The 14,736-nt window shown below is 39.7% G+C and overlaps 1 protein-coding gene and 2 non-coding genes across 3 annotated transcripts in view; all 3 read left to right on the plus strand.

The window, feature by feature from the left end:
- Window positions 1–2,492: 2,492 nt before the first annotated feature.
- Window positions 2,493–2,605, plus strand: LOC117387847 (U5 spliceosomal RNA). Its single transcript, XR_004542794.1, has one exon. It is a non-coding gene; the product is annotated as a U5 spliceosomal RNA (small nuclear RNA).
- Window positions 2,606–4,369: 1,764 nt separating this feature from the next.
- arhgap27 (Rho GTPase activating protein 27) overlaps window positions 4,370–14,736 on the plus strand; it is a 40,960-nt gene continuing 30,593 nt past the window's right edge. The window contains exons 1-2 of the mRNA XM_055229425.1: window positions 4,370–4,499; window positions 9,731–10,548. Coding sequence (XP_055085400.1) covers window positions 9,799–10,548 — 750 coding nt within the window. The 5' untranslated portion in view covers window positions 4,370–4,499; window positions 9,731–9,798. The remainder of the gene's footprint in view (window positions 4,500–9,730; window positions 10,549–14,736) is intronic.
- LOC117387848 (U5 spliceosomal RNA) lies at window positions 6,115–6,227 on the plus strand. The gene has a single exon (XR_004542795.1). It is a non-coding gene; the product is annotated as a U5 spliceosomal RNA (small nuclear RNA).

Consider the following 14,736-nt stretch of genomic DNA (forward strand, 5'->3'; position numbering starts at 1 on the left):
TAATGGTTAGTTTTTAAAATTATTGTTGTAGAGCAACATTTTGTTTAGAATGTCATCATTCCAAAGGATATACACACTCACTCTCAGTTTGAGCCATCAAGACATCTGAGCCTTGGTCGTTTCTTTGTGAATAGTTTGTAGATAAAATTTGTTCTCACTTTTGCTTTCTGTCATATAAATAAATAATAAAAGAGCCAGTTTAGAACGGATCCCACAAAGGAGCCTAAAGTCCAATCAACTACCGTAAATTTCGGACTACAGAGCGCACCTTGATATAAGCCGCACCAGCTAAATTTGAAGAGAAAATCAATTTTGTACATATATAAGCCGCACCTGAATAAAAGCCGCAGGTTTTCATATTGTAACATGAGACATTTACACAGAAAGACGGTGCACTGATACGCTTTTTTAAAACTGTGCCTGAAAATTGGCACCAACACGACAACAACACGGGATGAACACATCTGCAGGTTTAGAAAATAAAGCTGCACCAACACGGAAAATCTGCTTTTATTTCCTCTGAAAACTTTTGTCGTCTTTTTACATTGACCAAGTTGGATTCATTGATGCCGAGCTTACGTGCAGTGGCTCTATTTTTGGGGGATCGGCAACTCGCGGCTCCGGAGCCGTATGCGCCTCTTTCAGCCTTATACTGCGGCTCTGCGTGGCTTGGGAACTGACACAGACACAGCTCACAGTCCTGCGTAAAGAGCCCTGATTTTCAGACGTTGTGCGCACAGGGGTCAGGAGCAACTTTCGCCCGTCCCTAATGACACACTAATAAGCTCGTCCGTAGATGTATCATGAAAATCCTGCTGGAAATCGCCACAGAAATCTATTTGATGTAGTAGCAAGTTTATTATCTGCTCTTGTCTCCGCGGTGACGTATCACGTATAACACATCAGACACGACGCCCAAAAGTAGAGCCACAAGCAAGTGAAAATGAGCCAAAACAAAAGTCTTTGGAGAGCTTTTTAACAAAGGGGAAAAGGACAACTGAGGAGCCAGAAGAGGAGACTACGACCTCCAAGAAAAAGAAAGATAAATTTAACAGACAATGCCTACTTAAAATCTGGGTTTGTCGCTACAGGTGACTCTCACGCGCACAGTCCGCTCTACGTAACATACGGGAAAAGCAAATGAGGCAATGAAACCTTCAAAACTGCTTTGGCACATGGAGAATAAGCACCTGGGATTAAACGATACGCTACGAGTTTTTTTGTTGTTGTTTTTTTAAAGAAACTGCGGAGCAGAGTAGACATAATCACATAATCAGCGCAGGGCTCCCTCTGATGCAGCGGTTTGGTGGGTTGTATTTTTTTAATGCACTTAAGTTGTTTTTGCCATATTTATCTGCCACGTGTAGAAGGCTTGTCCGTGAAAGTAAAACCTACATTATTCCGTTACATTATTGTTATTATACAGTGTTATCTTCATTTTAGATGTCAAAAAGTATTTGCGGCTCCCAGTGTTTTATTTTACGTGGAAAGTGGGTCCAAATGGCTCTTTGCGTGTTAAAGGCCGACCCCTGCTCTGTTTCCTGTCTGTTTCTTTATCTTAAAAACTGCATCATATCCATTTCATGATGCGCAAAATGATCGTTCAAAATCAAAACTAGTGAATTCTTCAGAGCAGAATCTTTCCCCACGTCTGTCTCACTTTTACGTTTACAGCTAGAGAGCGCCCCCCAGGGGCCGTTATCCAGTAAAATTCCATATATAAGCCGCACTGCTGTAAAAGCCGCAGGGTTCAAAGCGTGGAAAAAAAGTAGCGGCTTATAATCCGAAATTTACGGTAGTTATTTCATTGATGTCCCTGTCTTCTACCACGCGCGTTATGAATCTCTACTGCGCATGCGTGTGTCTCATTAGGTCGCAGTTCGCTTTGATTTCTTTCCACTAGTATAAATGTTATGCTCTAAAATGAGAAAACTTTACTGCCGCTATAAAAGCGGAATTACAAATCGTTTTTTCATGTGATACCTTTTTGAAGAAATAGTCCTTTTACATTTATTCAGGCTACGAAAATAAGGGGTCGCTTCCCATCATGCACCGCGGTAGATTTGTTAGACTACTTTTTCACATGTCTAGTCTGTTTAATTTTATTTAGTTGCAAGACTTGACTTGTTTGAGTTTATGCAGCTCAAGTATGTAAGTATAAATTTAAAATGATTATATAGCGATATGCTCAAGATACACACATATATTGCAGCGGGTAGATGTAGGCTAACAGTCATTGAGCAACAGTTTTTGTTTTTTTTTAAATCGGCAGACACGAATTTAAACTCAACTACACGACATGGAGGAGAACATATAGACTTCTTTTTTCGTTTTGTTTCTGTTTTTTTTTTTTTTTTTTTTTTTTTAACAATTGGTGCTGTCTTGTCTGCGCCAAACTGGCTCGTTGAAAAAGGGGGAGGAGTTCAGAACCCTGACTGAGAATCCTATGTTGGGGAATCGGCTCTGCCACTCAGAGCAAGTCAAAGTTAACGCACTCATGTTTCTCTTCAGATCGTATAAATCTTTCGCCTTTTACTAAAGATTTCCGTGGAGAGGAACAACATGAGCATTAACTAATTTTTTGATGCCCTGCTCACGCGGGGCTTCCTATAATGTGAATGAAATCCCATGAAGCTTACAGAGGATTCACTATACAAATGTGGAGTATAATCAGACTGGTAGAATGAACCATATGTTTTTTTAATCACTATGTAGAGTTCAGATTATACAGTACACAACAAAATGTGGAATTTCAGTATCAGTATATTAATGATCCGTTCGTTTGAGAACTCATTTTAACAACAAACTAATCACAAAGAGAAATGACCAAGACTCAGATTCGTGTTTACCCTTTGAAACGATGCAAATAAGAATAATTAAAAAACTAACTAAATATGATGTCAAATATATTTTTTTGTGCACAAAGCTCTCACTCGTGTCGCCTGCTCTGCTTCTGTGCAGATTCTGGTGTCGGTTTAGTGTTAATCAGTATAAAAAATGCATACAAATTAGAAAGAGAAGGTTTCTGCTCTTTGCACAAGTGAGTTCCAATCGTTCACGTTAAGGAAAAAAGCCAGCTCGTTCACAAACATCACATCACTAGTTTTGGCTTGGAAATGCACAGTATTAGCAAGATGTCTGTATTAGTATTAGTAAGAAAAATAGACAACACAGATCTAATGGTGACTGCATGTGCAGTTTTCCATCTCTAACTAGACATAAATTAATGCATAACAACAAAAATGAAGTTGTTTATAATTATATGTTATGTCATGGCTGTAACTAAACACATTTTTTAAAGTATTCTTCTCCATTACTGCTTATAACTCAGTGACTGTTGTCTCTCAGTATCTCACAGATGTTCACTCACTCAATATGAAGTCATTGCATAAACAGAATATCACACTGTACTACTCCTAACTTCAAATTACATCAAATGAGTAAAAATAAAACACTTACGATAAAAAAGTGCACTATTTAAACCACACACTCACACCTACGCCCGACCACTGATAGCATCTCATACACAAACACAGAATTAGAGTATGAGTTAGTGCGTCATACAAAACACACTGTGATGAAGTAACATTTCAAAGTAGACTCGCACCAGTGGGATTAACGCACTTTGAGTGGAATGTAGGGACCACACATGCGCACAAATACAACTATTGTAACAAATAACCACGATGTCGTATTTATCATAGGGTAAATGATATTATATTGTCTCGTGTATTTTATTAAAAGATAAATGGCTTAATAATAATGATTAAATTTAAAACTGGAGATGACTTGGGCCCAATTTACCCGGGACAATCCAAGTTTTGTGTTCCCTGTCTGAGTAGATCTCTCCAAAACCGTTGATTTGTCCCAGTTTTATTCAAGAAATGTCCCAATTGACCAATTTGATGCCTCCGAACAGTAAAGAAGCGACTATATTGTCATTTGTTTAGCTAAAATCCAGAAAAACATGCTTGGAAATGACTATACAGGAAAAAATACACCAGAACAGAAGACCCTAAGATTATACCGACCCACAAGTGCGTCAAGAATGAACAATGTTTTGACAGTTTTATTTATACCAACCATCCCAACACGGGTGTGTCCCAGTTTTGAATTTTAAAAGTGTGTTCACCCTACACTCTTCTTTTTGTGATGAATTGTCATGAGTTACAACATCATCAAGTAATTAGATCCAGTCACTGCCAAACCCGTTAATCTGCCATATTTGGAACACGGACACATAAATTCTTCAGATGGAAATATATTCAGAAACTTCCCGTATTGTGGGTTTTTGAGTGCTCGATACACTCTCACCCACATCCACAATACACATTCATAAGACCAGACAGAGTACAGGAAACAGCAGTGCAGCTCTCATATTCAGACAGGACAACAGACATAAGCTTCATAACTGTAACTCCTACTTTAATTCCTTTAGGTGTGTCAAGCTCGATTTCCAGACACCAGATGACTACACACAGACTGGAAAGGCAAATAAGGTAAGTACGTATTTTTATTGATCTAGTCTACGGTAATAACAATCTACACACTTTATATGGGCCATAGCCTCTAATGGGTTCTGTTTATGCTATTCACTTTCTCATAGTAATTGGTTGCTTTGTTTTTTTATAACTGGAAAATGTATTTGATCCCATGTTTATTTTGATATCACTGTGTATATATATATGTGTGTAAATTTGAATGGTAAATTATTTTGCAGTGTGAGCGGTGCCAAATTGTCACATAGCCTATTTACTTTTGATTTAAGCTTTATATCAGCAGATTAAGATGCAAAACATGGGTTCAAGACAACATACACCCACTATCACTTCCTCTTTCTCATATAAACTGACATTTAAAGCGTGTCTCAGTTGTATTTTGTCCAGTCATGTTGTTATAGGCTGTACAGTGGAGGAGCTGAGATTGGTAAATGATGCTGGGCTGTGTTTGAGTTGGTGCAGACTTCCTGTTTTGTGGCTCGGAGCTTTAGTCTGCTGCTTTAGTGGTCTTTAGCCTTCAGCTCAAAAGCAAATGTAAGCGACATCCTGTTCTGGTTCTCGGTGCAGAGTACGGCCTTTCCAAGTAATGGTGTAGAGTTTGTGTTACAGTCTTCATTTAAACACCACCTACACCTAAAATGTGCAAAATGTAATGTAAATATATGTAGGCTTGAATATAATTTTCAAATACATCAATCAGGAATAACATGACTAACAATAATGGGATTTTCAGCTCTTTTTTGGGGACTTGAATGTGAAAGTCCGGCTCTTTTTATATATTTATGTAGATGACAGAAGTCAACATGTTAACTCATTTTATCTACAAACTAATCACTGAGAGACATGACAAACACTCTGATAGAAATGTTCGTTTCTGATGCAAGCGTCAAAGAGGAGAAAGAGACTGAAATATAAGTCAGAAGGGTTTAATGAGTTCATCACAGGTAAAGTTAACAATGGAGCACCGGACTCTCAGGAAAGGATAGGAAGAGAGTCCTGAGATGTTTGTCTTTCCAGCTTTTATAGGCCTCCCAGTGTGTGAGGCGGGTCTTCCTCTCAGCAGCATGTGATTACACATTAAAAACCTTTTTTTGGCAAAATCCCTGAATGTGCGTTTTTAAGTCAATCAATCTTATTGTTTTATGACCCTCACAGGATGGGGGCACTCAGACCTTGGTGAACAGGGCCACAGGTCCTAGGTGTTATCTTCTTGGCCCCAGTGCTGTAGATTGCTTTACGACCCTCTCAGGGTGGGGGTCTTTGGTGAGTAGGGCTACAGGCATCTGAGGGTAGCATTACATTGTTAAAAAATACCTTACAACTCAGAGGTGTTTAAAATGTTCAAACTGAAAGTGGGAGTGAAAGATTATTATTGTTTTGAAAGTATGCATAATTCAAATTAAACACTGCACTATAATAATAATAATAATACATATATACATCGAATGAATGAATGTAATTACAATGTAAATATGTGTTTTGTGCACAAAGCTCTCACTCCTGTTGACTCGCGCGCCAAACTGTAGCTCTATGAAAAGGGGGAGGAGCTAAGAACCCTGACTGAGAACCGTATGTTGGAGAATCGGGTCCGACACTCAGACTGAAGAAGACAACGCACTCATGTTTCTCTTCAGATCGTATAAATCTTTCGCCTTTTACTAAAGATTTCCGTGGAGAGGAACAACATGAGCATTAGCTAATTTTTTGTCGCCCTGCTCACGCGGGGCTTCTATTTATGTTTAAATAAATGTGACCGATATATAACAATGTTGTGTAGGTGACTGACGTATGAGTGAAGAAATTGTCCATGGACTCTCAATTTTACATATTCTGACTGCTTTAGGCTGATTGTTATAATGGTTAAGTGTTAATGGTTGTAAAAATGAAAAAAAAAAAAAAAAAAAAAAATCGGTTCCAACAGTTCACGTTAAGGAATCGTTCAAAAGAGCCGCTTCATTCGTTAACGTCACACCACTAATGACATAGAGATCATAATATTTTTGAGTCAGTTCAGTTTTGCACATTATTCGTTGACTCCTCAAACTCTGTGGTGGTATGAGGTACATAGATCTGCCCTGGGGTAGACTGATGAAAGTGTGGCTGCCATTCCAGCACCTAAGTGGTTCCTTCGCCCATTCAAACCACAACCAGTGATTTGTTCGTACAGAATTCAAGGGTAATGTGACAAAGTTGTCTTTTAATATTACCATCATTTTGTTTGACACGTTTGTTCATTTTCAATATACAACTAAGCAGAAGAGTTTTAGTTTTTCAGATAGTATACCTTTTCATTTAATCACCACACACGTTACTTCAAAGATATTTTATTTGGTTAAATGAAGTCAATTCAGTTTAATACATTCTGTCTTAACGGTGGGTGTAGCGGACCAAAGAGTGCAGGTACAGATTTGCAGTTTGTGACACAAAATACAGAACCGAGGGCTTATCTGGTGGTGAGCAGGAAGCCAGGTGCGGGCCAGGATCCAGGAGCGGAACATAGAGTGCAGCGGAGACAACGATTCGGGCAGCACCAGGGCAGGGAGCAGAGTGCAAACCAGGGTCCAGTAACTTGGAGTGCAGAGAAAAGCCAAGACAGTACCAGGGCTGGGAAGCAGGGTAGAAGCAGGGTAGAAGCAGGGTAGAAGCAGGGTAGAAGCAGGGTAGAAGCAGGGTAGAAGCAGGGTAGAAGCAGGGACGGTCCAGCAAGCTGGGTGAAGACACGCGTAGGATCCAGCACCGAACAGGGTGTAGATACGCAGATAATCCAGCACAGAACAGGGTGAAGGAACGACAACAACCTCACCCTGAGTGTCTAGTCCTGGCTCCTCTTATACTACGCAGCAGGTGGGAATAATTGCGCTGATGCGCTCCAGGTGCGCGCGGGAGGAGCCAGGAACTCCGCCTAGCTCCAGGCTCAAACAGGTGAGGGAGGGGAAAGCACACAGGGAGACAGAAAATGCAGGATCATGACACATTCATCCACTTACCTGAATCTCCACATGGGCTGTGTCTCAATTCGCCAAATGCACCCTTCAAGGGTCCTTACGAAGTACTCTTCAAAAGTGTAGTTTCAAGGTTCCGGTCGAGAGTCTGCCCTCCTCAGTGTAGCCTCCATCTAACTGAAGTGGGACAGGTCTGCACCACGGACCGCACTTCCACCTCTGTCTTTGAGCGTACGATACGTACATTACGTACGTTATTTTTTAATGATTTATTATTTAATAGAAAAAAGTCAAGATGTCGTCGTCACAGCCGTTTCTTTCTGTTTAGATTGAATATCAATAGGCAAATATAACGTTCGAGGTGATTTTTTTACTCAATTGTAGCTACTTCATAACTTAAACAAAATATACCTTGTGAAAACGTAATAACAGAGACAGAGGTAACAATATCATTTCTACATTCATAGTCTATAAACCAGAGAACACTGATTAGTGGTACATATAGTGGGATATTGCAGTTTAATGGTTCGGTATTTTGTCCAGTGGCTGCACCACTTTAATAACAGTAGAGGGCGCTGTTTCCCTTCTGTGCCGTGCCAGTTCTTTTCATCTGATTATTATAAGGTATTTTCTAGCAGTGCAGCGCTACATCAAGCTAGTGTCTTGATTTACTAACACGAAGGTAAATGACACGTGCCCACGAGGGAGTGCAGACCTATGGAATGTACCGGAACACATGAAGATTTTGTGCACGTCTCAGGACTCTGTTCTGTCCTTTCCTCAGAGTCCGTTGCTTCATTGTTCACATTACCTGTGTGGAACTCATTTAACTCTTCTGACTTTATGTTTCAGTCTCTTGGTCTTTGACGCTTACAATAGAAACGAACATTCTTACATTATTCTTATTGCAGTAATAATTTTTAATGATAAAAATGTCTTCTTATTGTCTAGCAGTAACTGCACATTCCTTTATTCCATGTAACTCCTTTTTAATCATCACACACACTGTGCAGATCTTTATTCAGATTTAACAGTTTCATGTCACTCTGTTGTAGATGAGGTAAACCAGTACGAACATTTGAACGTATATTGCGCAACGGACTTCCTTTTCTTCTCTTTTTTGCGTAGTCGCGGTGCATGACGGGATATAGAAGTGCGTGAAGTGTGCACGGATGCACGCTTCGGTTACGTCCGATCTCCATGGAAACGGTGCAAAGGGAAGGGCAGGTTTGTCGGCCGCATTCAGTAGGGTGGGTTGAAATGAGACAGCCCTTGTCGCGCCGGAAATTACGTCACTGCCCTTCGAACCGCCCTTCCAATGGTGATTCTAAGGCCAGGTGGGCGAATTGAGACACAGCCATGGTCCAAAGAAAGAGGGGGCCTGCCCCATGTCGGCCATGTTTAAAGACCATGTGGAGGGGAGTTTAAGTTTGTTTGTTTGTTTTGCCTCAGTGTCTTATGTATGAGGTGCCAATTAGCAGTTTGAGGAGACATCAGAGTAGCAAGATTACATGTGGGTTTTCTCCTCAGTTTCTTAATTTCTGTTGCTTTTTGCTTATGTTGAACACAGTTATTTTTTGTAAATATGTATTATTTTTCCCACGCTTTACCACGATGATTGAAATTAATTTTGATTGGAATTGGAATTTTTCTGAGTCTGCCTCCTACCTCGACCACATCGGGCCACGTCCCCACAGGTAGACTGAAGCGGGTGAAGTGTCTAGCCCAGTATACAGTAGACGTAAGAGCTGAGGAATTGTACCCCCAACCCACACTGTAACACTATAACCACTGAACTACTGTGAAAAATACTGAAGGTGTGACTTTTGTGATTGAGATGTAAGCACTTCCTTGTCTCCATGGAGATGTTATTGCTCCACAAATGTTTGAAAGTATGGCATTATGTATATTCACTAGATTAGACCAAGTTACAGGTAAGATCTGTGGAAAGGTGAACCTATTTACAATGGGTGGTTTTCAGAGCCAGTTTTTCCTATTGATAATGTTGAACTTTGCCATGAAATATCCAAAAGTTAATACACAAATGTTGTACCTGATCTTTTCTCTTAGTGTTTAAACCTAAGAACTCACCATATTACGACAGAAATCTGCATTTAGACACGAATTTTAGCTGTAGAATGTTGTGATGTCATCTAAAAAAAAACATAGAAACAAGTAAAAAAGGCCAAAAATAGTATCTCACTGTATGAAAAGCATTTGCATCACCCATCTCCAGCACGTTTAATTCAAATTGAAGTCAAATTTTAAAATACGTTTCCTCTTTTTCAGTTTCAAGATGTTGATCAACTCTCTCTGACAAAGATCTGACCCCAAATCCACATATCCAAAAGTGAAGCATGGAGGTGGTGTCTGTGGAGCACGAGTACGAGTACACCACCAAACACGGCCGCCGCATCGCCATCAAACCCAACGAGAGCTTCCTCCTCATCGCCAAGACGAACGAACACTGGTGGCACGTGCGCAAAGACCTGGACTCCAAACCCTTTTATGTCCCTGCGAAATACATGAAGAATCCCCAACTGGACAAGGAAAATGCAAAAGATACAAGTTTTCCCAACAACACAGAAAACAAATCTGAAAAATGTGCTTTGAAAGATAAAAATACGTTGGCGCCAAGGAGAAATTCATTTGGGCAAAAATATAGGTTTTCGACTTTTGGATTATGTGTCCCAGATGATGATCCGTTAGAACAAGTCCCTCCAGTTGATAGCAGTACTTTAGCTCATAACGTGAATGATTCCACTTCAAATTCAGATGTTAGTAACTTTTGCGTATATGCTAAACCTCAGCCTAAACCTGAGCCACATAAACAGTCAAAAAGCACTGTAGAAGAAGAAGTGAAACTGCAACCGAGGAGTTTCCAACACAAGGTTAATATAACAATAACAGAAGACGACAGTTTTGAATTCCCTGATCCCCCAACACCAATTTTTTTTCCTGAAGATGGATTACCGGATTTTAACCAGGAATCTGAGACTAAATCTGGATCAAACGAAGCACAAACTGATGGAATTACAAAGAAAAAAGAAGCTGAAAAGAAGAGTGAAACAACAGCTGGTCCTGCATCTCCACCGCTCAGGGAAAAGGTAAGGACGTGGCAATGACATGTTTTGACCACAAGATGGAGCAGTTAGGTCAAAAACTTATGATCTGATAAACTGTAGTGAGTCAAATGGGTGGATAATGTAGGCTAGTCACAGTAGTAGTAGTAGTAGTAATAGAGGTAGTAGTAGAAGTGGTAGTAGTTGTTGTAGTAGTGGTAGTAGTAGAAGTGGTAGTAGTTGTTGTTGTAGTAGTGGTAGTAGTAGTGGTAGTAGTTGTTGTTGTAGTCATAGTAGTAGTAGTTGTTGTAGTCATAGTAGTAGTGATAGCAGTAGTAGTAGTAGTAGTAGTAGTTGTTGTTGTTGCAGTAGTAGAACTGGTAATAGTTGTTGTAGTAGTTGTTGTTGTAGTAGTAGTAGTGGTGGTAGTAGTAGTAGTAGTAGTTGTTGTAGTGGTAGTACTCGTTGTATTAGCAATGGCAGTAGTTGTTGTAGTAGTGATAGAAGTAGTAATAGTAGTTATTGTAGTATTAGTAGTAGTAGTAGTATTAGTAGTTGTAGTAGTAGTAGTAGTGGTAGCAGTAGTAGTAGTAGTAGTAGTAGAAGTGATAGTCCTGCTCATGGAAGGGTTGCCACAAAATGTTTTACTTAGAAATTATAATAATAAAAAAAATACATTTACCTACATAATATCAGATCAGTATAAACGCATTTTACAAGACCAACACATAATAACATAATAAAAACAAGAATAATTGCATTACTAAGATTACCTTATGACTTAAGTTATTACTTACATTCATAGTATCTTTTGGATCTCCAGACTGTGTAATAATCCACAGAGTGCGTTTTAGCTTTCAAAGTTTCTGCTTCAAGCCAAAAACAGTGGAACTTGATATCATACTTCATGGGTGGAGTATCGTCTTGTTATTGAAGTAACCAAAACATGAACTTGTCTAGCATGAGGTTGTCTCATTCATGACATCTTATTTATTGCATATTTTTCACATATTCTTAAATTTTAGATGCTTAAACATAATTGCCCTGTACCAGATTCCTGCGGTCTGTGCACAGTTTTTGCACGAGGTTCTGACTTGGCGCACACTGGACTGTACATCTGCGCCAGCCTCATCAGCATATGAATGGCGGGTTGTCCCTTTCAATGCGTAAAGAGGTGTTTCTAACATACCACCGCACAAGCAGCTGATCCGAGAGAGCCGGATTTTCCTCTGCAGCAGATTCGACTCAGGAGGAGGGCGTGTATGTATGCTTTACTACTAAACATTTGTGCATGACCGCGCGTAATTTGGATAACTGCGCGTGGAGAGGACGTAGACTTCAAATCATGCTGAAGTTAAGATTTGCAAAGTTTCTAGAGAGCCATGCAGGACAGTTCCAAAGTCTGAAAACTGGTTAGGAACAGGTTGTAGCGGCTTGGTGACTTCATTACCAGAGGAAAGGAAGGAGTTAAAGAGAAAGCTTTTGGCGGGCCACTCCCAAAGAAGCCTCCAGCTGCTACCTGCGTCTCCCCAGCGCCGAAATCGAGCGAGGGAACAGACCGCAGAAGAGTTATTGCGTCTCTGCGTGAAAAATGTGATATATTTACAAGAGTACAGTCCATTTAAAGCTGCTAATTTTGCTTTTGGGTATTGCTGGTGGTGATATGGGACACCTTTTAGATACAGGTGAGTCTCGCGGAAGTCGCTCACGTTCTGCACCTGTTCTGCACCAAGGTTACAATGCGTGACATGCGATGCTTTTTGCGCTTTCGGACATGCTACTTTTGAATTCTCCATAGTTTTCTTTACTATACCTGCGTAATTACTTGCATATTTTGTGACTGCATGCAATTTTTAACTTCTACGCAAATTCCTGAATCTTAGGAACAGCTCGTTATAATCGTTCCCATTTGGGGCAAGCCTGAATGGAAAAAAGGCCCGGGACTGTAGACGTGCCAGCACCCCTCAAGTGCAGTAATTCTTACCTCACAATGGAAGCCCACGTCTCCATGGTGATCGGACAGCCCTGGCCCAGCTCCCAAACCAGCGCAGAGCTTTTAGTCTTGGAGCAGTTTTGTGCCAGCCCCCCCTTCGCCCCCGCCATGCATGCAGGTTTTTTGGCTGTGAGTGCGTGTGCGCATTTGTAATACGCAGAAGAGCAATTAGCCTAAATATAGGTCACTTCATATAAAGAGTGGGGCTGGTGGCCTCAGATGGAGTTTGTGCAAAGTGGATGAAACAGATCCAGTTGTGATTTAGAAGTTTGGAGGCATTTGATTTGCTAAGTATGCTTTTAATCTTAGGACCTCTTAGAATATTATGTTAACTGACCTGCAATTTTCACAATAACCTCTGTTTTTGCTCCAAGAGACTGTTGTTCTCACAATAAACACCACTGACCTCCTACTGAACCAGGGCTTGACCTTTCGCTTTATTCATGGTTTCCAGATTTCTGATAAAAGCAACATTTTGAGCACTTTTGCCAAGATAAGTGTCAGTTGCTATGGCAAAGGTCCTGATTTGGATAGGACCAAACTGGGACCAACAATTAAATGGTGTCCAAACTTTGTCATTGAATCTGTAGCTCTAACAAAGTGTCCTTATATATAATAATATAATTTAATCTAAACCTGACTCTACATCACTGTAAAAAGTAAACAAATCTTGGACCAATGCAGCAGTCAGTGGTGTCTATGTTTAAACAGTTTTTTGTACTCGGGGGTCTCTAAGATTGTCTGAGAATCATTACATACAGTAAATCATTTTAATTTATAATGGTTATAATGGTTTCCCATTTATATTTGTTAAGACAGTAGCCACTCATATTTTCTGAGCAGTACCCGAAAGTTGCGCTGGCCTACAGGGCTAAAATTACCTCACTAAAGTTTTGTCTCCGCTTCAGCCAGACTATAAGTTTGTTGAGGTTGACAACACCTGCTGCACAGACAGATTCAGATGCCTAAAAACTGCTCTAACAGGTCGTGTGAGCGCATCTCGTCTGACGGGGACTCACTGTACATTTTATACTTTTGAAAACAAGTCTCATGGGAAGAAATTTATTGCTTGATTTCTTTATTAGCAACAAATCAAAGTCTATTTCCTGCACTCTGACTTGTATTGTTGTAATTATTAACATGCTTTTTTATTATTAGATTATTATTGTAAAAATGAATGTTCAGGAAGTTTAACGCTCCAAATCTTTGAGCCAAATGCGTCACCTGTGGAAACTTCATTATGTTTCCTATTTGATAAGAGTACATGGAGTTCCCCAAATACAAGGACTTCAACATGAAATAATATAAGATAAGGTGGGACAGATTGATCCTTTACTTTTCATTGAGAGTAATATTCATACATACTCATATTTTATTACTGGCACTTTTATTTACATGCTGTCAGAGTTTGTAGTTTGCAGTTTTATTAATTGTTTGATAAGGACTTTGAACCTGTATGAAAAGCAAAAAGTATTACTCACCAACTGATACTTGGGATATTTTCAGCCTGGGTGTGTGCTCTGCAGTTAATTGGGTCATTGTGTTGTGATAAATCCACGAGTTAAGTCCTATAATTTTATTGCAGTTTAAAGGTCCTATATTGCACAAAATGGATTATCATTACTTCATCAAAAACATACTTGGATTTGTGTTGTGTTTCATTCACACATGTTTGAGTACCACTTTTTTATTAGTCTGTCACATCTCCACAATTCAAAATGCTCTGTTCCACCTTGTGATGTCATGAAGAGGTAGTTTTCAAGTTAACAAGTACATTTTAGTTTAGTAGAGATTGGCAATTCCAAGGCTGAAATCATCCAAATGATTTTTCGTAGGTGTATGGACTTTAAAAACACAGTGGAGCACTTCCTGTATTACCACATGACATCACAAGGTGGAACAAAGTGTTATCCGTTTGAGAGAAGAACCCAGCCTAAATATGTAGGGTTAGTGTGTTAAACATGTGTGAATGAAACAAAACACAACTCCAATTATGTTTTTTGACTAAACAACATAATAACATGGATCAGAAAATAGTGTAATACGGGCCCTTTAAAACCTGTATTCACAGTATCACTAATAGGCCTAATCATTTTGCTCCTTTTACTTTAAGTACAATTTGAATCTGTTGCTAAGAATTATAACTCAAAAGCCTTTTGTACAACTCACAGAGAGGTACTTCATATTGACCTCCCTCAAAGAAAACACTTCGGTTTCATAACAGCAGGAGTGTGAAAACC

This window comes from Periophthalmus magnuspinnatus, chromosome 19 (assembly GCF_009829125.3).
Source record: "Periophthalmus magnuspinnatus isolate fPerMag1 chromosome 19, fPerMag1.2.pri, whole genome shotgun sequence".
In the NCBI taxonomy this organism is placed as follows: domain Eukaryota; kingdom Metazoa; phylum Chordata; class Actinopteri; order Gobiiformes; family Gobiidae; genus Periophthalmus; species Periophthalmus magnuspinnatus.